Below are 24196 nucleotides of genomic sequence, written 5' to 3'. Positions count from 1 at the left end.
TCTCAACCTGGCTACACCCATGTCTTCACCCATACTTCTGGTGGAAACATAATGCACCAGTACCACTGCTTCATATGTACACGAATATAGCTATTATAATCCCCCCCCCCCCCCCCCATTCAGGAATATAACTACTATACTACTTCTCCTGTGCAGAAAACAATAATTACTATAAAGATTATTTCCCACAGCGAAATTTACCGTGAAATTTTCAGCGAGCATTCAACATCTAAAAAACGCTTGAAATTCATGGCTTTTAAACGCAGATCAGCACACAGATTTGGCCCTGTCCATGACCAAAATCAACATTTGGAATTCCTACCTGGAAACAAGCATTTTCACATCAAGAAGTGATATCTGCAGAAATAAGTTGGAATTCCGCATGTAGATTTTCCCCATTGGCTAAATTCGGATGTGGATCCGTGCGAATGGGAATCTGCACTGATTGGCTGGCTCAATGGGGTGGTCGGGAGTTAGGGACCTTTCACACTTGTAGAATGTTTCTGCAGGAGAATATTTCTCCTGGGCTCTGGAGCAGAAATCTCCCACGGCAGATTAAGCTGCATCTTTGGGTGCCTCTTAGATGCAGGTGTGATAGGTCCCTTGCAGAAACAGTAAAGCGGTTTGTGCTACTCTGTTTTTGTAACTCTCTTACAAATTAATAGCAATTACGTACACAGCGTAAAACAGCCTGCTTAGTGACCACCCTGGCTGCCTCATACAGAAGATTATGCCAATTGCAGCCATGAACCAGAAGTGTAACGTCATTCTGGGAGATGAAAAATCTGCAGAGTCTTACCAGCACGTGAACTGCAGAACTGCGAACTGGGCACGAAACTCGCAGAAATGACTGAGAAACAGACATAAACATTACACCATTCACACTCACAAACTGTCGAAACCAGACTGAACATCAGAACTGCGGAAGGGACTTCATGCTCGCGGACAGACACAAACCAACGGCTGATAAAACACTCAAAACATGCACCAAGCTTACCCTCATGTATAAACAGATAGAATAGATACAATATGAGGTATTAGTTTGTATTTTGGCCAAGATACTTAAGCCTGCGAGCCCACTTCACAGGTCCTCATTGTCTTGTGGGTCCTTACAGTAACGAAACAACTAATTCCAGGAAACCTGCCTGCAATGCAGGTTGATTGTCCTGATAGGGGCGTCCCCGCACTGTAACCTAGGGACTTACCTTGTTCTAGTTGATAAAGGACCCACATCAAGACACAGTTCACACTACACATACTGAGAGCTGCACAGTTACGCAGGAACATGATACATTGTTCACACTGAACACACTGAACAAACAGAGAAAATGCAAGCAGCTTCTAGCAGAGAAGTTGGTATATATGAGCAACAGACCTTGGGGATTTTCTGGCTCATCACCTCAATGGTTGGGCCTTCATTGATTCGTGGGCCGCCGCGAACTTCGTTAATTTTGAATTTGTCAAGTCTATGTCTGCATGTCTTTTACCGGTGAATCCTCCCATCTGGGTCTCGGGTATTGATTCCACTCTGTTGTCAGCAGGTTTAATCAATAAGAGGACTCCTGAACTAGTTTTTTCCTGTAGGGGCGCTATATTCAGGGGTGTGTTCTTTCCTGATGATGGAGAGCCTTTCAGTTGACTTAGTCCTTGGGTTACCCTGGCTCTGGCTTCACAATCCACAATTTGAGTGGTCCACCTCTGAATTAGTACAGTGGGGGCAGGGTTGCCATGAGCATTTGGTCTCTGTCCAGGTGCATTCCGCTGAGTGTAAGGTAAAGGGGTTACCTCCATATATTGAGGACTTTTCTGATGTGTTTTCGAAACAACTTTTCGAGACGTTGCCGCCGCATCGTGAATGGGACTGCAAGATCGATCTCATTCCTGGGAGCAAGATCCCCAAGGGGGGATATATAACGTAACAGTCCCTGAACGTGAGGTGATGAAGGAGTATATTACGGAGAGTCACGCCAAGGGACATATACTTCCTTCCGAATCACCCACAGGGGCTGGGCTATTTTTCATGTAGAAGAAGGATGGTGGTCTTCGGCCCTGTGTTGATTATAGAGCCTTGAACAAGATAACCATCATGAATCAGTACTCTTTACCCCTAATTCCTGACCTCCTCAACCAGGTCGTAGGAGCATGTTGGTTCTCCAAGCTTGATCTTCGGGGAGCCTATAATCTCATTCCTATCAGGGAGGGGGATGAATGGAAAACAGCGTTTAATACTGCTTTGGGGCATTTTGAATGTTTAGTCAAGCCTTTCGGGTTATGTAACATGCCAGCTATCTTTCAAGGTTTTATGAACACCATTTTCCACGACATCCTGGCCGTATACATCGTAGTATATTTGGATGACATGCTGATATTCTCTTTTGATTGGGAGAGCCATGTCAAGCATGTACGGACAGTTCTTTCCCGCCTTCAAGCCCATCACTTGTTTGCTAAGTTTGAGAAATGCCTGTTCAGGGTACAGAGGTTGCTTTTCTGGGATATGTAATTTCTCCATCAGCCATCCGAATCGACTCGGACAAGGTCAAGGCCCTCACCGAATGCGTGCAACCCACCTACTGGAAGGCAATACAACACTTTTTGGGGTTCGCAAAATTTATTAAGAACTTTTCGGTGGTTCGGGACGTCAGGGAGTATGTCAAGTGCCGGCCTATTTGTGCCCGAGGGAAGAGTGTACAGAGACGGCCTGAAGGTCCACTTCTTCCCCTTCCCATTCCGGGGAGACCATGGACCCATCTGTCGATGGATTTTATCACCGACTTGCCCGAGTCTCAGGGGTGCTCGGTCATCTTGGTGGTCGTCAACAGATTTTCCAAGATGGCACATTTTACTGCTCTTAAGAAGCTTCCGACTGCTCCTGAGTTAGCCACCATATTTGTCAAGGAGATTGTGCGTCCGCATGGAGTTCCCAAGGATATTGTCTTCGACCGGGGAGTCCCATTTGTTGCCCGGTTTTGGAGGGCTTTTTGCAAGAATATCGGTATTGGTTTGTCATTTTCCTCTGCCTTCCACCCGGAATCTAATGGGCAGATGGAACGTATGATCCAGGAACTGGTTCAGTACCTCAGAATGTACGTGAGTGATTGTCAGAGTCTCTGGATCAACTATTTAGCGTTGGCTGGATTTGCTATCAATAACCACACACATTCGGTGTCTGGTGTTTCTCCCTTCTTCTGTAATTTTGGTTTTAATCCCAGTTTTGCGGTGTCATTCCGCTCTTTTTCTGGCAATCCTTCTGCAGACACTCGGGTCCAGGGTCTGCGGGAGGTGTGGGGGAAGGTGCGGGGCAATCTAGAGCAGTCCAGGGGTGCGGTGGTGAGGAGGAGCAGAAGTACCCGTACCATTTCGGAACCCTTTTCTGTGGGCCAGTTGGTATAATTGTCTATTTCAGCAACCGGCAAGTGCGTAAAAGCCGGGATAAGGTCCTCGGATAGATCCGGGGTCCTTAGGCACCTAATTTCATCGCCCCTCACGGATATGATCCATGAAGGGAGATGAAACAAACTTTTACATTTTTTTGAAAAACTTTTAAAAACTTTTTTTTAACTTTTACATGATCGGTGTTATCCATTGGATAACAGCGATCATGTGACCCGGAACCACCTACAGCGGCTCGAGGTGACAGCTCCATGCTTTCGGCTACTCATGCTAGCTGGGAGCAGAGAGTTTTTACATTTCCCGGGCCTCCCAGCCCTCTGAGTGTGCGCGTGATGTAACGATGTCTGGCGCACATGTACAGACGCAGGCGTCAGGTCCTGCAAGACCAGAACGCCGGGAGTCATCGTGGAGGACGGGGGAGGGATTTGTAAGGGGAGTTGAAACTTTATCTTTTGTTTACTTTGTTTTGACTTTAATGCTATTGCCGGTATCCGGTGATCGCGTGACCGGGGGGGGGGGGGGCGACGGCCCACAATGACAGCTCCAAGATTTCGTCTACCTCCGGTAACCGACAGCATGGAGCTGTCACATCCAAAGCCTGGGTTTTAATCCCCAGAGGAAGCATGTTTTTACGTCCTCAGGGATTAAAGCCCAGCAGGCCAGGACATAAAAACACTATGGGCTGGTCAGTAAGGGGTTAAAGAGGGGCCTCTTGCAATACAGGTGCCTAAAAAGCTCTATACAAGCGGAAGAAGAGGTCAATACACACAAGGAGCCTGGGAGAGCCTTTTATAGGCCAAGGGGGGAACCACTTTTAGGGCCTCAGGTAACAAGACTGTTCATCTAATCACCACAACTCTCATCATTTGTATACCTGCCTGAGATGGAACTGCATGATGAGTTTTACAGCAAAACGACAACTTCTTTTAGGACCGTGATTTTTTCCCCCATTTAACATGTAATGGTGACATGCATTTCCTCTGTCCATGTGCACAACCATACATTTATCGGTGATAAACCTCATTTGCCACTTTTCGTCCCAAACCTCCAACTTATCCAGATCCATTTGCAACCGGATTCTGTTCTCTCTTGTGTTAATGACTTCACATAGTTTTGTATCATCTGCAAATATTGATATTTTACGGTACAATTCTTCTACCAGGTCATTCAAAAATATATTAAGAAGAATAGGGCCCAATACTGCCCCCTGTGGTACCCCACTAGTAACGGGACCCAAGCAGAGTATGTACTATTTATAACCCCCTCTTCTTCCTATTACTGACTTTTTACTTACCCACTTACACACATTCCCTCCCAGACTAAGCATTCTCATTTTATATATTAACCTTTAATGCAGCAAAGTAGCAAAGAACCAATGACTCTCCCAGGTCCAGTATAGAACTTACCTCCTGGTAGAAGCTGATCAGTCTGGTTTGACAGGAGTGACCCCTCATAAATCCATGCTGATATAGAGCTAAGTTCATTGAGGTACTCCACGATAGCATGTCTTAGAAATCCTTCAAACATTTTACCCACAATAGAAGTAAGACTTACCAGCCTATGGTTTCCAGGTTTCCCTTTTGAATATTGCCAATCTAGTGGAACAGACACCGACGCTATAGGGTCATTAAATATGAGAAACAACGGTCTGTCTATCACATTGCTTATTTCCCTTAGAACCCAGGGGTGTATGGCATTGGGACTCGGCGATCTGTCTATTTTGATATTTTTAAGGCAGCTCTGCACTTTTTTCTGGGTTAAACTGTTTATATATAATGGAGAGTTTACTTTATCACTCTGCATTTCATCTGACATTTCATTTACCTAAGTGAATACACTGGGAAAAAAAACTTTTTAACAGATTTGCTTTCTACTATTTTTCCCTCATTACTGCCTTCTTGTTTAAGAAGTACAAATGCTTTCTTTTTGTTGTTTATTGCCGCCTTTACTTCTTTATTGAGCCATATTATTTTTCTCCCATTCCTAACCTTTTTATTCCAGTAAGGTATAAACTGCTCACAGCATTTAAGATGCTTTTAAAAATTCCCCGTTTATTGTCTGTACTTTGAGTTCCAAGGACATTGTCCCAGTCAATAAGGTTAAGGGCAAACTGAAAGTAACAATGTTGACTTTGTAATTGCTTGCACAGGTAAACAACATCACAACTGGTCTTCAGTTTCATGGCACTTTTATAGCAGGTTTAATAAAAGTACGTAAGTGGGAAAACCCTTTTAATTGACTATAGGAATTATACCACAGCCCAGCAACCACTGGTGATATGTTAGCAGTGGGTACTAACTTTTAGCAATTATGACCCTTGACTGAATTTTCCTATAATATAACACATTTGTAGGTACAAGGCCTTGTGTTTCAAAACTTTCCAAGGCCAATTAGAGCCACCAATCAGAATTCAGTTTTCATTTTATAAATTGCACCGGAAAATTAAGACGTGTGCTCTGACTGGTTGCTTTTGGCAACATGGTCGCACCTACACTTATTTTGCTGAAAAACTTGGCATACAGTTACGTCTCAGGCACATATGCAAATGATGAGTGTTGTGGCCTGATTAGATGAATGGTCTTGCCACTTGAGGTCCGATAAGTGGTTCCACCCTTGACCTATAAAAGGTTCTCAGAGGCTACTTGTGTGTCGTGGGCCTCTTTTTCTCCCATGTAGAGCTTGTTGGCCAGTAGATGCAATCGAACAGATTTTGCCCAGTTAATAAAGTTTGAGAGGGTGTGCATTATTGGAATGCAAGAAGCTGGATCGTCTTATCGACAAATTGCCCACTACTTGGGTCATTCTGACCAGACTGTTAGGAGGTGTTGGGACCAGTAGACGTCTGATGGCACACACACAAGGCTCAGGATATTCTCGACAGACCACCGGTAGAGTGGATCGTCTAATTGTCCCACAAGCATGAGCAACTGTTTTATCGTCCGTCATCCAGAGGCAGGTGGCACCATTGTTACCTGGTTATTTCTTTACTCTTGGCTAAAGGCAATTTGGTCTAACATTGCCCATTACGTGTACTGCCTTTGACACCCACTCACCATTACCTCTTTTTGCAGTGGTGTCATGAATGACGAAACTGGACTACTACAGAGTAGAACCGTGTTGTCTTCAGTGATGAATCCAGGTTTAGTTTGGGCGCTGACGACAGCTGAGAGGTGAGCCCCTTAATCCTGCCTTTGCTGTGGAGCGGCACACTGGCCCCACTGCTGGTGTGATGGTCTGGGGGGCTATCGCATCTGACAGTTGGTCACCCCTAGTAGTGGTACGTAGCACAATGACAGCTCAATGATATATTCGGGCCTTCCAGTAGCCACATGTGTTCCTCTCATGGCGGCTTCCAGCAGGATAATGCTTGGCCGCACGCACAAGGGGATCACAGGAAGCCCCCACAACATTGTCATACTTCTGTGGCCCACCCGGTTGCTAAATTTATCGCAAGTGGAACATGTATAGGACCATCTGGGACGCCAACTTTAACAGCTTACGAGTTTGCACAATCTAGAGGATCAGTTACAGCAAATGTAGAGCAATATGCCGCAAGATACCATACAGAACCTGCATGCCTCCATGCCCGACCGTATCACATCTTGTATCTAAGCTATAGCTGCCCATCATGGTACTAAGGCCTCCATGCTCGCCCATTTCACATTTCGTATCCAAGCTAGAGGTGGTACAACAGGGTACTAGAGCCTCCTTGCCCCCTGTATCACATCTTCTATCCAAGCTAGAGGTGGTACAACAGGGTACTAGAGCCTCCTTGCCCCCTGTATCACATCTTGTATCCAAACTAGAGGCAGTACAACAGTGTACTAGAGCCTTGATTCCGACAACTCCTTCTAGATGAGGGATTTTTTTCTGACAATGAGTATATTTACTTACTTTGAGTTCAAGGCTTGTTCTTTCTTCGCGGTTCCTTCTAGGGTCCTGCAAAACGGCAGGCAAAGATAATAAGAGAACAAGTAACCAAACAATATCCAATAGTTGGTGTAAGACTTAGACTGTATTTGCACGTGGCTTTTGAAGTGCATTTAATTAATTCAGGATGCTGCTGAAAACTGTGTTTTTTCCACAAAATGCCGTCGTTTGCGATGTGGGTTTCAGCTGATTGGCTTCTACTGGTGAAGCACATGATTTCAATAAAAACTGCATAGCAAAACCGCGGTGTTTTGTGGTAAGACGCAATTAACATGCACAACGCCAGAAACCTGAGGAAGAACACCGTACTAAAGCCCTGAGGAAAGGCATTCTTAGGCCTCCTCAACAGCAGAGTAACTTGAAGATCCGGGGTCCCAAAAGGAATCTTGTAACTGGGCCAGTATTACACCTACGGTTCTTGTGCGGTTAATAAGCTCATTGAATAGACAAAATTCGCTAAAAGGCCAGGTTCAGACAGCTTTTTTTTTTCCGTGTGTATTACGTCTATTTCACGGGCAGCACATAGACCCATTATAGTTGACACTATTCACATGGGCGTGTTTTCAAAAGTATCGATGGTCCGTGTGAAAAAAACGATTCTGAGTCGCAACTCGCATGCAGCCATCTGAATGAGGCCTGAAGCTGTAAAGCGAGTATGGTTTTCGGTATTAACCCTTTCCAATCCACTGTCTGATGTCTTCAGACATTATGATTTAAGGCTGTACAGTTCTGATGTTGGAAGACGTCTGTCGGGGTTCCCTTACTGTATATTGCCAGCCTCTCTGCTGTCGGAGCCTATCCAATGTGTCACCTCATGCAGTATTGGCTTTAGCCAGCAGATAGCGCCATTGTATAACGGCAGAAAAAGAGTAAGCCCCCCTAGGAAACCAGGATACAAATTGCATTGGAAAGGGTTAATTGGACAATATTAATTGTCCAGCCTTGCCTATGAAGGCGGAGCACGGTTACTTTACCGTACAGCCGGACAAATAAAAAGGAGAAAATAAGTCAGCGCTTCCCAATAGAAATCCATAGGTGCACGTTAAACCATGGCTGCAACAAACTATTGAAGCAAAAACCAAAAAGCGTCAACTGCACTCGAAATACATTTTGTAATCAGAAATCTATGTAAGGGCGGACACCCACTGGCGTTTTTTTCTCCATTGCGCTGCGAGAGCAAGTGAAAATTCTCGCTTCGCAGTGCGAGGAAAAAAACGGGAAGATGCCAGGATATCGCCAGTCCTTTCAATGGGGCCAGCAGCAGCAGCGCTAGCCCCATTGAAAAGATATGGAGAATACCGCTGTGACAGCTGTGGCAGAAGTGTAGCATGCTATCCCATTGCTTTCAGTGGGATCGGCGCTGCTGCCGGTCCCATTGAAAGCAGTGGTTTTTGGCAAACCCTGCAGTATGATTTTCAGGGAAGGGCTTGAAATATAAGCCCTTCCCTGAAAATCATCAATAAGTGGTTAAAAAAGTTTTAAAAAAAGTACTCCCCTCTCTGCCGCTCACACGCGTCCTCGGCTGGCTACCCGACACTGCTATCCAGCACTTTTAGCAGGCGGGGATTTAAAAATCCCCGCCTCCTGAAAAGGCTGTGCTGATTGGCTGAGCGCTCAGCCAATAACAGATAGTGCTTAGCTATTCATTCATGTGAATTCAGCTGTTCAGCTGTGGCAGAGGATTCCTTCATCCCCACGGTCCCCTAATTCACTACCTCAACCGGGAAGTCAGAGACTTGTTACCAACCCATTTGTTGCTGTTTGTTAAGGTGTACGGTGACCAGAACTTTGCTTTCACTTTTGTACGTGAGCCTACTCATAGCCCAGCGAAACCGCCTCCAACAGTTCCACCGCCACCTTATGTTGTGCCGCACGATTATCCTCTGGGATTTCTTCTCCAGAATCGAAGTTTTACAGAGAGCCTCACAGTACAGAGGCCTTCAGATTTTCCTGCGTTGCTTCAACAACCCCGGGATTCAGAGCACGTTGAGGACGATGAGGTAAGGGCCTTCCTATGCCCCAGCCCATCTCTTTGCTCGCCCATTAGCATAAGTTCGTGGAGCAGTATGCTCAACCCCACTGGGTTCAGTACAGAGTCCGAACCCGAAGAACCAGTGGATCCACCAGTACTACAGAGAGTTACCTGGTGTTGAGAAACTCCCGTGTTGTGAGACTTTTTGCGTTGTTCTATAGACTTTCCTGTTTCTTTTCTTTTTGTTGTTCGACTTTATTTTCCCCTTTTTGCTAAGCACCTAAAGAGACTTTTTATTTCCCCCTTTTCATAGCAAAGTTGTTATTATTTAAAAATGCTATGCCACGTTCATATGTTCAAGAAATTGTGCAGGAGGGTAAAGCAAGAATGAAGAGTAAAGTTGTTTGCCTCTCTGGCGAATGTCTGTCTGAAGTAATTGTATGCAAATGAGTGAGGAGGTTCCTGCCTGCAATTCTTCCTAGTCTATTTCAGTGTGTCGGCATGCTCTTCCACCTGTCCCAGGAGGGCATCCACAATTTTCATCTTCTTTTTCAGCTCAGTTTGGAGTATTTACCTAAGGTTACTACTCTTCATGAGATAATTTTCTGGGAAAGTGATGATCATGCCACTTATCCTGTGCTTAGCACTACCAGTCAACTCTTTCTCTGTTTTGTGTCTAGTTGCGATGTGTTGGATCCTTTTCTTGTAGTCTTTGGGGAGAAGAGCCATGTATTAGTGCCCCATAGCAATGTTAGTGCATCCTGGATTCTGTCCAGCCTAAGGCCTCCTTCCCACGAGCGTGACGGGGTCCGCCGCGTAATATTACGCAGTGAAGCCCGTCACGGCGCCCCCCAGAGCCCCTATACTTACCTGCGGGAGATAGCGTGAAATCGCTTCCCCGCCCACCACCGCCGCGTCACCGCCCGTCACCGCCCACCACCGCCGCGTCACCGGCCGTGTCACGTGCACGGCCGGCCGTGTCACGTGACACGGCCGGCCGCGTCATTTGGCGTCATATGACGCGCGGCGGTGGGCGGGAAAGCGTTTTTTCACGCTATCTCCCGCTGGTTACAGCGGGAGATAGCGTGAACGGACGGCTTCCATTGACTGCAATGGAAGCCGTCAGTGCGTACAGCCCGTCCTCACCCGCAGAAAATAGAGCATGCTGCGGGTGAGGATGGGAGAAATCGCGGTGCGTAATTCCGCGCTGGAATTACGCATCGTGAGCATTGTGCTATTAGGTTCAATAGAACCTAATAGCTGCGGGCAACGCAGCGGATTTTCGCCGCGAATTACGCGGCGGAAATCCGTTCGTGGGAAGGAGGCCTAAGGCCTCATGTCCACGGGGAAAATCAGGCCCACTACGGATTCTACATGGAGAATCTGCAGCGGGTCCCTCCTGCCCCGCGGACATGAGCGTTGAAAATAGGAATTTAAAAGAATTTACTCATCCGGAGCGGGCGGGGAAAGCCTTCTCTTCCTCACGGCCGGATCTTCTTTTTCGGCCGGCGGATGAACTCGTCACGAGAGTTAAAATCTGCTGCGGATTTTAATTCTTCTTTTGCCCGTGGACATGAGCCTTAAGGCCTCCTTCCCACGAACGGATTTACGCCGCGTAAATCCGCTGCAAAAATCCGCTGCGTTGCCCCCTGCTATTAGGTTCTATTGAACCTAATAGCACAATGCTCACGGTGCGGAATTCCACCGCAGAATTTCGCACCGTGAAATCTCCCGTCCTCACCCACAGCATGTTCTATTTGCCGCGGGTGTACGCGCTGACGGCTTCCATTGCAGTCAATGGAAGCCGTCCGTTCACGCTATCTCCCGCTGCAACCAGCGGAAGATAGCGTGAAAAAACGGTTCTCCGCCTACCGCCGCGCGTCATATGACGCGGCCGGCGCGTCACGTGACACGGCCGGCCGCGTCATGTGACGTGGTGGGCGTGTCACATGACGCGACGGCGGTGGGCGGGGAAGCGTCTTCACGCTATCTTCCGCTGGTAAGTATGGGGTCTCTGGGGGGCGCCGTGACGGGCTTCACTGCGGAATATTACGCAGCGGAGCCCGTCACGCTCGTGTGAAGCCGGCCTAACAGATTTTCAGTGGTTTGGCCATAGCAATTCAGCACACGCCGTCATAATAAGTAACGCTAGATATAGAATGTGATATCATACGTAGTCTCAGTACACTAAGATGGGTAAGCTTTAAGTAGCACCGGAGGGTGAGTCGTGTTTACAGGTTTCGCCTTGCACATTCAGAGACTGTGTAGATGTTCCAGTGGATGTAATTGTGTAGAGCACTGAAGACTAGTCCGCTCTGGACTTTGCACTCTGTTTAAGAGGCGCCGGGGTCGTCTTGTTTTTTAGTAGGGGGGAACTGTAGTGGCCCAGTACAACAGGGCCCCTCCATAACTGTATGCATGCATTTGTCTAATGTCATCGTATTACCGTGCTGCGGCTGCGGGTCCTTCCCAGGCGGTGGGGCACTGGGTCCCGTGGTCGGCGCGCATCCCCCTGGCTTGTTGTCCGGCTGCTGGGGGCGTGCGCGGCGCAGTGCGCGGCGCAGTGCGTGCGCTCGCGGGTCCGGGAGGCACCGTGCGCACGTGCACCCGTAGTCAGCCCTGTGCGTTAGCACCTTTTTAATTGGTACTGTGGGAGTGAGTGTCTCCCTCTCTCCGCCCCTGGGCGGAGGCTTGTGTTTTTAAGGCTGGCAGTGACCTGCATTCACTGCCAGTTATTTGGTTTCCTTCAGCGTGCTAGCATCCTGCCTCTGTTGGTCTCCAGCATTGTCAGCTTGTTCTGTCATATCTGCCAGGTTCTCCCATCTGCCTTGGTCTGCTTGTATTGTTCTGTTGGTTGTATCATCTGCCCATCGTGTCGGTATTTTACATCTTGGTACACCATTGTCCTGTCTCGGTCCCTAGTGAGAGTAGGGACCGCCGCCCAGTTGCCCGCCTGGGGTTAGCCAGGAGTGGAGGCAAGAAGGCAGGGACAGGGGGCTGCGGGTAAGTTCTAGGGCAACCCAGGCTGGCGTACCGGTGGGTAGGATACCGTGACATAATAACTGGCCCTTAAAATTACCCTGTGGGTTTTGTTTGGCTCTCCAATGGAGACTATGAATGTTTTTGCTAGTCAGATGCAGGATCTAGTGGTCATGATCCAAGACCTGTCCGGTCGTATGGTGGCCCAGGAGCAGCGAGCGTTGGAGCAGGTTTCTGCCGCCCCGTCTATCCCTGAGCCCAAGTGTCCTCTCCCCGAGGTATTTGTAGGGGAGAGAAGCAAGTTTTTTGTTTTTCAGCAGGCATGTACACTGTATTTTCAGATGCGGCCCTGTTCCTCCGGCTCAGAGTCCCAGAAAGTGGGATTATGTCCCTACTGCGGGTTCCCCCCCAGACATGGGCCTACTCCTTACCCAAAAGTTCAGCTTGCCTGCAGTCAGTGGATTTGATTTTTCGGGAACTAGGAGGTATTTTTGATGAGCCAGATCGGGCGGGGTTGGTGGTGTCACAGCTCATGTCTCTACATCAAAGGCAGCAGTGGGTAGAGGACTATTGCTCTAGGTTTAGACAGTATGCTGGTGAAACCTCCTGGAACGATAGTGCCCTCAAAGATGTGTTTTTGTTGGGTCTTTCTGATGATGTCAAGGATCTACTTATTTCCCATCCCGCTCCCGTAACACTCAATGAGGCGATGGAATTGGCAGTAAAAGCTGACAGGAGGCTGAGATCTAGAACAGAGGAATGTCAGGCCTGTAATACTAGGGAATCTTCCAGACCAGCTTCCACTTCTTCCAAGCCAACTCCTGGTGCTGAGCCTATGGAAGTGGACCAGCTAAGGCCCGAGGAACGGCGACGGTTCCGGATGACTCACCGTCTTTGCTTCTACTGTGGGAAAGCCGGATATCGTGTAGCGATCTATCCTCAGAGACATCTGCGACAGCAGTCTGGACTGGCGGAAAACTACAGATCCTAGACGATTGTCCGTAGGATCGCCTAGGATCACCGGTACTTCCTAAGTTGTCGGTGCCTTGTCAAGTTGGCTTTCGGAATTTTAGTCGATCCGGACAAGCCTTTATTGATTCGGGCGCTGCCAATTTGATTAATTTAAATTTTGTCAGACCTCTGATGACTGAATTCTCAACGCTGAAGTCCCCCATACACTTCACTAGCATTGACTCTACCCCTCTCTCTGCAGGTGTTGTCCAATTGGAGGACTTCCATTCTGCAGGTCACTGTTGGTGTTCTCCAGTCTGAGAATCTGTCCTTCCTGGTTATGGAAAGGATGTCCGTAGATGTGGTGCTTGGTATGCCCTGGTTGGCTTTGCACAACCCCCAAATTGATTGGTCCACCTGGGAATTGACATGTTGAGGGGTTGTCCTATCGTAATCATGTAACTACTGTATCCATGTGCTCAGCAGATACCGTGCTTATCCCAGAACACTTGTCTGATTTTCAGGATGTATTCTCCAAGAAACTGTCTGAGACTTTGCCTCCCCATAGGGAGTGGGACTGTGGTATTGATTTGATTCCCGACAGTCCCATCCCTAAGGGAGCCATTTTCAATTTGTCTGGATGTGAGCACGAAGCCCTTACGTCCTATATTTCAGAGTCTCTGGCCAAACGACATATCAGGCCGTCCAGGTCCCCTGCCGGGGCAGGTCTCTTCTTTGTGGAGAAGAAGGATGGGTCATTGAGGCCTTGTGTGGATTATCGGGCTTTGAACAAAATTACTGTGAAGAACCAGTGCTCCTTGCCCCTGATTCCTGACTTATTGAATCAGGTAGTAGGGGCACACTGGTTTTCCAAATTGGACTTAAGTGGCGCTTACAATCTAATTCGCATTCGAGAGGGAGATGAGTGGAAGGCGGCATTCAACACACCGTTAAGACATTTTGAATGTCTGGTCATGCCCTTTGAACTTGGTAATGCCCCCGCTGTGTTCCAGGGATTTATGAACTCGGTCTTCCACGACTTTCTGGGGGTATTTATGGAAATATCTGGATGACATTCTGGTGTACTACCCGGACTGGGATTCCCATGTGCAGCACCTGAGGATGGTTCTGACCCGTTTGCGTGAATACCAACTTTTTGTCAAGTTGGAAAAATGCATATTTGGTACTAAAGCCCGGTCACCTTGTGTGCCCTCACACATCCACTGGTCCCAACACCTCCTAACAGTCTGGTCAGACGCTCCTCTCTACTAGTGGTCTGTAGGGGGTGTCCTGAGCCCGATCACCTTGTGTGCCCCCATCCACTGGTCCCAACACCTCCTAACAGTCTGGTCAGATGCTCCTCTCTACTGGTGGTCTGTAGGGGGCATCCTGAGCCTGGTCACCTTGTGTGTCCTCACACATGTACTGGTCCCAACACCCCATAACAGTCTGGTCAGATGCTCCTCTCTACTGGAGGTCTGTAGGGGGCGTCCTGAGCCCGGTCGCCTTGTGTGCGCTCACACATCCACTGGTCCCAACACCTAACAGTCTGGTCAGATGATCCTCTATATTGGTGGTGGGTAGGGTGCGTCCTGCGTCCGGTCAGCTTGTGCACCCTCACACATCCACTGGTCCTAACACCTCCTAACAGTCTGGTCAGAACGGCCCGGTGGGGGACAATTCATCGATACGACCATTCAGCTTCTCACATCCCAATAATGCGCCCCTCTCAGACTCTGGTAACGGGGTGACATCTCTTCTCTCTGTCATAGAGGCGTCTAGTGGCCAACAAGCTCTACACAAGCGGAAGAAGAGGTCACTACACACAAGGAGCCTCCGAGAGCCTCTTATAGGCCAAGGGGGGAACCACATCTAGGGCCTCCGGTGACAAGACCGTCCATCTAATCACCACAACTCTCATCATTTGTATATCTGCAGATGGAACCGCAGGACGGGTTTTACAGCACGATGATAACTTCTTCTGGGGGCCGGAGTGAATTTGACAAAGATTTTATAAACTCTTTATTTCTGAGGTAAATGATCTTGCTGAGGAACCACAAGTCCCAGAATGCCACAGTAATTAGCTACTAAAGAGGGACATTTTGCACACAGGCACAAGGATGTGTTCAGATATCAGGAAGCCACCCCCTGCTAGCTGGCTGTGAGAGGAAGCCATTGTGTGAGGAGGCCGATGGCCCACAGAGCCGCCATGTTGATTACGGCGGAGGGAGGGAGCGCAGAGCGCATGCGCCGGATCCTCATATTCCCCTCCGTTCCCTCGGGTCTGTAACAGAGTGGGCGGGGCTCTGTCGTCAGAGGCGGCGGGGCGGGGCTACGCTCGGGGTCGGAGCCATGGCCACACTGGATGCTGAGGTGAGGAGGATGGCGGCGGCGGCGGGAGGAGAGTGCGGGTGCTCACACCGGCGGGCTGGGGGTGCTGTGGGCTCTGTGTGTGAGGTGGAGGGTCCCGGGGCCCCGAGGGAGCGGCCGGGGTGAGGCGGGGACCCCGGCGGTGGTGGCTAGTCCATGTGGGGGCTCTGTACAACTAGCTGCTGCTGTTCTTACCCCCCATGGCCCCCAGTCCTGAGTACAACGACCCCCATCACCTTCATGCTGCCCCCCTCGGTCACATGACCCCACTTTTCTAGTTCTCTTTGTAGATGGCATTCGCCCCTCATTCGCGGTTGTCTGCCATCTTTATTGCCCACCTGCGGGTAAATCCGCGTCCGATGGCGGAACGTGAAGTTGGTCGCAACTCGCTGATACATTGTAACGCATCAGTAGAGCACCGCTGCTGGCCGGGTCACATGGGGCCACTTCTTGGCCTTTTGCCCCGTAGAAGTCGCTAAATGTGCGCCGGGACGGTCAGGTGACGCGGGGGCGCCGCTGCATCAGTGGTACGGCACGGTTCGGGGTCCGGCGTTAGGACCCCCGTCTATCTACAGGCACGTTCACACCGCGGTTATCGCCAATCGTCGTGGTTGGACCGACCATCATGGCGGCCGTCCGGCTACTGGAAGGCCGATCAGCGTTCTCCTGGTGTAAATGGCGCAGAATGCGGCGCTGTCGTCCACGGCTTTATACCGGACGTGCGCCGAAGGCTCTGAATGACGGCACGGATGTGAACCCCAAAGCTGCAGCCACACGTCCCAATGTCTGATGTTTGGCGCCATTACAGCCAGCGAGCAGCGACAATACCGGAAGCTGCGGGATCTAGGCGGGCCGGACCGGATCCGCAGCGGACGACCCTGCTGGCTGTAAGAAGTAGTGCAGCACGCCGGATCTGCCCCGAGGGCCAAATGAGCTTATATGACTGATTCGTCTCCTATGTTGGTCTGTGAAAAACGGAACAACTTTAATCCCTGTGTGCGGCTGCCGCCTTCGCGCTGCTCGCGCCTCCGTGCCGCCTTCGCGCTGCTCGCGCCTCCGTGCCGCCTTCGCGCTGCTCGCGCCTCCGTGCCGCCTTCGCGCTGCTCGCGCCTCCGTGCCGCCTTCGCGCTGCTCGCGCCTCCGTGCCGCCTTCGCGCTGCTCGCGCCTCCGTGCCGCCTTCGCGCTGCTCGCGCCTCCGTGCCGCCTTCGCGCTGCTCGCGCCTCCGTGCCGCCTTCGCGCTGCTCGCGCCTCCGTGCCGCCTTCGCGCTGCTCGCGCCTCCGTGCCGCCTTCGCGCTGCTCGCGCCGCCTTCGCGCCGCTCGCGCCTCCGCGCCGCCTTCGCGCCGCTCGCGCCTCCGCGCCGCCTTCGCGCCGCTCGGGCCTCGGCGCCGCCTTCGCGCCGCTCGGGCCTCGGCGCCGCCTTCGCGCCGCTCGGGCCTCGGCGCCGCCTTCGCGCCGCTCGTACCTCGGCGCCGCCTTCGCGCCGCTCGTACCTCGGCGCCGCCTTCGCGCCGCTCGTACCTCGGCGCCGCCTTCGCGCTGCTCGTACCTCCGTGCCGCCTTCGCGCTGCGTGTTACCGTCTCATAGACTGTTTTACTTCCATGTTGGTGATTTTCTTGCGTGTTGTAAATATCGAAAGCAGGCCGGATTTTCTTTTCCTAGTACTGATCCGCGAACGGCGGCGCACGTGGTGTTTTTCTTTTGCGCAGCCCTGGATGTGAATGAGTTACGGACGTCCGACCGACCAGAATAGAACGCGCTGCGAATTGTTTTCACAAAGAAAGTCCTAGTTGCGCCGGCGGCCGCTCACATCGGCGCGGTTTTCTGTGCCGTTAGGAAGTGAGCAGCAAAGCATGAAAACCGCGTCCGTTTTACCTCCCATTGATATCAGAGGGATTTCCGGAGCTCCGGTTTTGCGCAGCTCATTCCGTCCAATCGGCTCCCTTTTTTTTTTTAAATGAAAAAAAATGCCAACTGCGGCTCTTTTTTTTTTTTTCTTTCTCGCAAAGTATCTGTAAAAAAAACCCCAAAAGTTTCGGTTTTAAAAAAATTAAAAATCTGTTTTGCTCTCCGTTTTATAACAAAAAAAGGAAGGCGAACCGCTGATAACGAGCCGACGGTGAAGGGTCCGCCTGCTGCGCACACAGACGAGTCAGTAAGGGCCCTTTTACACGGCTGATGACTTCAGATTCTCGCATCTAGCGCCCCGGCGGAACGACGAGCGCGAAGCCGTCCTCTTATTTCTCGTGCTTGGCGTTCTGCCTGCATAAACGGACTGGCGATCGTCCGGCGGGGTCAGGCGGCCATCATGGAGGTGATACAGCTTATAGATCTTGTAGGAACTCCCCGGCGGAGCTCATGTGGGCGGGAGCGCTGGTACAGCGAGGGCTCCGTTGCACGGGCGTGTGGGGACGGCGCTGCATGCTCTACCAGTCTCCCATAGGCTCCCATGCTGCTGCTTACATACATGGTGATCCTTCTTGCTCCCGTACTTGGCACAACATGTATCTTGGTGCGTATTATGTGCGTATACACGCCAAGTTACTGCATGCCGGTTGGCGGCACGCAGCCGGTACGCGGTCATTGCGTACTTGTGTGGCACTCGAGGAGTTCCGCCTGTGTAAAGCCGCCCCAACTATACGGTAACGGGGTGGCGAGCGCAGCAGGAGGCCGACAACATTGGGAAGAAGGTAATTGGTGGGCTTATCAGCCAGTACGAGTAGAGCAGCTGTCTGAGCATTGGTGGGCACTTCGGAAACCCCTTCGTGTGATGCCACCCGGCTGGACGGCCAATCTACCCTTAGGTGTTGGCACAAGGATCATCGATCCCTGCAGTAGTCGTCACAATTATTTCCAAAGTTCTGCAGCTTCCTGAGCTACTTTGTTGCAGTTTTTGACATTTACAAGAAAGTGCTGCGATACAACTGATACAATGTAGCGAGCCGAGAGGTCGACGTCAGGACAGGGGTCACTACTAGGGGAGGGCTGCAGGGGGCGTTCCACCAAAGATTGTGGTCTAGCAGCGGGACTTGGCGGGGGTGACGGCGGGACTTGCAAGTTGGTACTGCAGCCTGCGGGTCTCTGCTGCGGCAGGTAGTGAGTCGCACCGTGACCCCAGTGACCTCATGTGAGGTCGCAGGGCTGGACCGTGATGTTCGGTTGTGCAACCCGTCTCGGCCAAAGTCAGTGTGTCACCTAAGCCGGTTTCACGCGGCCGGGAAAATTGTGCAAGATTTGTGCGTCTTGAGCCACACAGATATGAACCCCGTTCTTCTGAGTGCGGTCACACGGGAGCGATGCTCTCCTGCGCGGCACCGCCATGCGGGAAACAAATCGCGGCAAGTTCCATCTCCCTGCGTTCTTTCGCATCGCGGCCCTGCTGAAAGCAATGGGAGAACTCCGCGATCTTCTGCTGGGGCCCCTTCACCCCGAAGTGATGCCAGGCTGTTTTCACGTGAAACAGTCTCACATTCACGGGGCTTTTACATGGTAGCAAGCGTGATATTGGCCCGCGAATCACCCAATATCGCACTCGCCCGTGTGTGACTAGCCGTAAACACTGCAGGGGTCACAGCGTTTACAGGCGTACGGTCGTGTACGGCGGACAGATGCTCGCTGTATTCGTGTTTCTCGCGCACCTGTTTTATTCTTTGTTTATATTTCCTGTGGCTGTGGGAATTGCGCATGGGCGCGTTCTTTTTTGCGCTTGCGTATTACGCAATTCTGACACTGATCGGAACTGCTTAAGGCAATGTAATTGCCTGTGAAATACCATGTATCAGACGGAGTAATACGCAGTAATCGTACGCCCGTGTGAACCCAACCTAAAAACATTGTCCCGGGACAGGACGGGGGATATTACCTGCGGCTGTTCGCTGCCAACCCTCTGATTTGCCACTTCCAGGCCCTATTTTTCTGGGCATCCAAGATGGGCGGAGCAATTTTCTAAATAGTCATGGGGTTTCCAGGGTTGGGAAAAATACAGCTTCTTTCTTCCTCGCACAGCGCCACCTTGTCCATAGGGTCGTGTGCAGTATTGCAGCTTAGCTCCATGAAAGTGAATGGGAGCTGATCTGCAATCCCAGACACAACCCACGGACAAGGGTGGCGCTGTGCTTGGAAGAAAACAGCCATGTTTTTCTAACCCTATAATACACACTATGCACTGACGGCTCTCTTATTGGCCAGTGCTGATCATGTGAGCCGCTCTGGCCAACCAGAGGGCAGGTGTAGTGCATTGATGGTTGTAACACGACCCATGTATTTGGGGGATTAAGTAGTCTGAAGATTGCGTCGGCCATCTTGGACAGATGAATATATGACCTGGAACCGACGGATCAAAGGGACAACAGAGAAGAACAAGGGCAGGTAATGCACCCCCCCCCCCCTCCGGGGCCGCAGTTTACTTTCTCGGCAAAGTGGCTTAGATATTTAATTGTGGAAAAATCCAAGCAATTTGACCCGATGTGCAGAAATTTATGATTCAGTCATTTTTATTAAAAAACAGCAATAAAACAGAACATACAAAAGTAACAATATACAAGTCTGTAGTGATACCTTGTAGAGACGTCACATCTATAAAGGGGGAAAGACAGCCTTGATGGAGGCCGACTGCAGCCGGGCGGTGCCTACCGGGGGTCCTGGATCTATATCCAGGGGGACCAAGGCTGTAGAAGTTGGCCGCAGCGGTCCTGATCTTGGCCTGTAAGCTCCTCTAATCTATAAGTCTCACAAAGTGTCATGCCGCTCCTGTAGACTAGGAACCTGAGAGGATTTCCAGTGACGTGGGCTGACCGGGCGAGCCGCTTGTAGAAAGAAACGTAGGAGACCCTTCCTCAGAGAGGATGGGGTCCAAGGAATAATAGGAAGCCAAGTCATCTCCGGAGACCATTGCAGCAAACCCCATTATATAGGGCATTAAGAGCTTGCCAGGGAGGAGCAGGGTTTGCACTGTCCCACCAGATGTAAGCGGGTAACCCCGGGCGTACCACAGCACCAACAAAGGTGGTAGAAGGAATGGCGCAGAGCGGGTTTCTTGTACCAAGTGGTAAGGACCTTGTAATTTTACATACTGTAGGGGATGAGGATGAACGTCTTTCTCCAATCCTTGGTAGAGGAGGTCAAACCTAGCTGCGCCTCAGGAGGAGCCACAAACGGGGCTGCGGAGGGGGCCACAAAGCAACACCACCAAATGGGAAGGGGGGTGGATGGCAAGCTTTGATGTTACAATCCGCCGAATGGAACAGCTAGGGAATGACATGGGACAAGACACTGTGGCGGCACGGCCCACTGGACACTCCTGCGGGGGACGAGGAGACCCGCCACATACTGTGGATTCTTAACATCTAGGGCCGCTTTCACACGGCCAAGATAATCGTGTGACATTTGCGCGTTGAGAGACACGAATGTGAGCCCCACTCTTTTGAATGGAGTCGTATACATGAGCAATTTTTTTTTTCCTGCACCGTGGTGTGGACAAATTGTGCCACGCTCTAAAACGCATCGCCCATTGATTTCAGTGGGAGCTCTACTGCCTCGCATGCCATGTGATGTGCGGGCGCTGCCAACCACTTCAGGTCCTTTTATCACACCAAAAAGTCTGGTAAGAGGATGGGAAGCTCGCCGGCGCCCGGCGTTGTTTGCCTCACATCCGCGGATACATCGCACAGTCACTAGCGCTCTATCCGGCTGAGTCTCAGGGCCTGATGCCGCACTCGCCTGTCTGTAGGTCGCCTTCTACTGCGGATTTCACCTCTACAATCAAGCAGATGAAATTCATGATAAAATTGGCATCTTAACCCTTTGCAATCCAATTTTGGATTCAGGGTTTCCTAGGGGGCTTTCTCTTTCTGCCATTATACAATGGCGCCGTCTGCTGGCTAGAGCCAGTACTGCAGTATGGGACATGCTGGAGAGGCCCCCGACCATAGAGCGGCCAGTAATCTACAGTAAGAATACCCTGCCGGACGTCCTCTGACATCAGAGCTGTACAGCCTTCAATCAGAATGTCTTCAGACGTCAGACAGTGGATCGGAAAGGGTTAATTGCAGATTTTTTTGGTGCCAGTTTTGTTGCAGGTCTGCATGGGCACCCGCAGTGTAACTGTAGCCTGCGGCCTTATTAGTGACTGGTTCACCGTGGGCTTATGGGTGCTTTACATCAGTTTAACATGTGAGTGTCATCTGTTCTTCATGCCACCAAAATACCAGAAGGCGGCCTGATTCATGTTCTTAATGGAGGCTCAGGGTTTGTATGGAGAGGATCGGCTGTCGATCCCGCTCCCTACAATGTGGGCTGTCATTGACAACTGATACCCACCCCCAACAGCGATGATCAGCGCTCATGCTGATTGTGGCTGTTAACCCGTTAAATGCCCCGTTTTGTGGGACCCAAACCGCCCCTCCTTTGCCATGGCAGCTAGGAGCCTTCTGAAAGCTACCAGGGCTGCTATTGCAGATTGCCTGTGACGTGGCGTGATAGACTGCCTAGCAGATCACGGTACAATGTAATACTATGGATCGCAGGTTCAAGTCCCTGATGGGGAACTAGAAGGAAAAGAAATTTAAAAAGTTTAATAACTTAAAAAAAAGAAAGTAATACGTATATTTATAGTCAAAGCAAAATCATTTGGTATCCCTGTGTCCATTAGGCCGCCTGCACACGAGCGATTTTGCAGAATCCCCGATCGTCTTCCGTACTGACGGTCCGTGGCATTCCGCACAAGTTCAAACCAGTAGAGCATCCGCATGTCCACTCACACCAGCGGACAGCGACTGCGATTTTTTTCCTCTCTCGTCTATTGAAGCTGTCCCACCCGCGGCCCTTCTGCAATTGACATTGTGGAAAGGCTGTAGATACCCGTGTCGTCACCGAGCGATGATGTGAGAAAATCAGGGGTTAAAAAAAAACGGCGAGCCGTGCGGGCCATCAGCAGTACTGATTATGACGACAAAATATATAGGTATGTGCGGACGCTGGCGGGTAGAGATGAGCGAGCATACTCGCTAAGGACAATTACTCGATCGAGCATTGTCCTTAGCGAGTACCTGCCCGCTCGGAGGAAAAGGTTCGGCTGCCGGCGCTGGTGAGAGGCGAGTTGCGGCAGTGAGCATAGGGGAGCAGGGGGGGGGGGGGGGAGAGGGAGAGAGAGAGATCTCCCCTCCGTTCCTCCCCGCTCTCCCCCGCCGTCGGCAGCCGACGGGCAGGTACTCGCTAAGGGCAATGCTCGATTGAGTAATTGTCCTTAGCAAGTATGCTCGCTCATCTCTACCCGCCAGCGTCCGCACATACCTATATTTTGCCTTTTTTTTTTTTTTTAGTCACACACCTCCAAGAAAAAATAATTTTAAAAACTAGCAAAAAGTCTTACGTACTCAGACAGCCGTGTCGGTGGATAATACGAATTCTGATTTGCACGTAACATGTAGGCCCTTCGTGTTTTCAGTCTCTCGCAGTCAATAAAAATGTGATCTTATAACGCAAAGTATGAAAGAAAGTCGCTGAAGTTCTCAGTGTATATGGAATGGTGGAATCCCTTGGTCGCCCCCTTGTGCGTCCTGCGCCTCCCGCATCCATCACACTACTGATGTATGCATGTAGTCCCCGGCCCGGCATCCTCTGCATACGTGTAGTCCGAGATGTAACTCCTCGCGGGACTCCCAAACGCCACGCTTTCCTACCTTCTTGCCTCTTTTCTGCACCGCTTGAACCCCTACAATTTGGGACGAGCGCGGTTCGTTCTGAAAAAAAATAGCCGTTTTCTGGGCATCTCACTTCCCCAAAAACAGGAATAAAAAATAATTGAAAAGTCGCAGATACCTCAAATTTGTACCAATGAAGGCTGCGAGTTGTCCCACACACACAGTCCTGATACCGCGCCGCCGACTGACAAAGTCCTCCGTTTCTGGAATGTGGCGCCACACAGTCAAAAAAAAAAAGTGTTTATATTGTGCAAACGTGGTAAAACATAATAAAAGTTAACCGCCAGACCCAATACGCTGTTGGGGTCTCAGTGCATCGGTTGTGACCCGTTGAAGCCCCCCCACAGCTGTCCTAGCAGCGCTGCCTTCTGTGCGTTTACACCGGAGGATCATCGCGCAGTGAATGGAGGCGGAGGGGCCGGAGATCACTGGACCACCCGCCTCCATTCACACTAAGCAAGAAGTTGGTTGTAGACGTACAGCGGCCTATTCAGACAATGCAGCGACAGATCAACGACGATTCTTTGGTCTGCATGAAAGATCCGATCGGCGATTTATCGCTGATCGGTCGATCACTGCATGCGCTCACACTGCACGATTATCATGAAAACCGCTCGATGTAACGACTGTTTTGCCTGATCGCGCCGTGTAAAAGGGGCTTAACTGCTTTGGGTCTTTAATTCCTTCTGCAGACTTCCTTCATAGACTCTTTACCTCTTGTCACATGGTCTTCCTTGTATATCTCCTATACTCCGTGTAGAGAGCGTATAGAACATGCATATTACTGTCCTATAGCATAATTGGCTGATGTAGGTGGATGGATCGTAATCCTGAGGGGCTAGAGGGAAAACAAAGCACATTGGCTGTATACGCCTGGGCCCTCCATCTATGTATCGCCTAGT

General features: G+C 50.5%; 1 protein-coding gene across 1 annotated transcript in view; it reads left to right on the top strand.

Annotated features, from left to right (window-relative positions):
• Positions 1-15553: 15553 nt before the first annotated feature.
• Positions 15554-24196, top strand: part of EHMT1 (euchromatic histone lysine methyltransferase 1) — a 108660-nt gene continuing 100017 nt past the window's right edge. Inside the window, exon 1 of the mRNA XM_066580428.1 lies at positions 15554-15595. Coding sequence (XP_066436525.1) covers positions 15575-15595 — 21 coding nt within the window. The 5' untranslated portion in view covers positions 15554-15574. The remainder of the gene's footprint in view (positions 15596-24196) is intronic.

This window comes from Eleutherodactylus coqui, chromosome 10, assembly GCF_035609145.1.
Source record: "Eleutherodactylus coqui strain aEleCoq1 chromosome 10, aEleCoq1.hap1, whole genome shotgun sequence".
NCBI classification, from domain to species: Eukaryota; Metazoa; Chordata; class Amphibia; order Anura; family Eleutherodactylidae; genus Eleutherodactylus; species Eleutherodactylus coqui.
The sequence above is the reverse complement of the archived record's forward strand: the minus strand, read 5'-3'. Positions and strand labels throughout refer to the sequence as shown.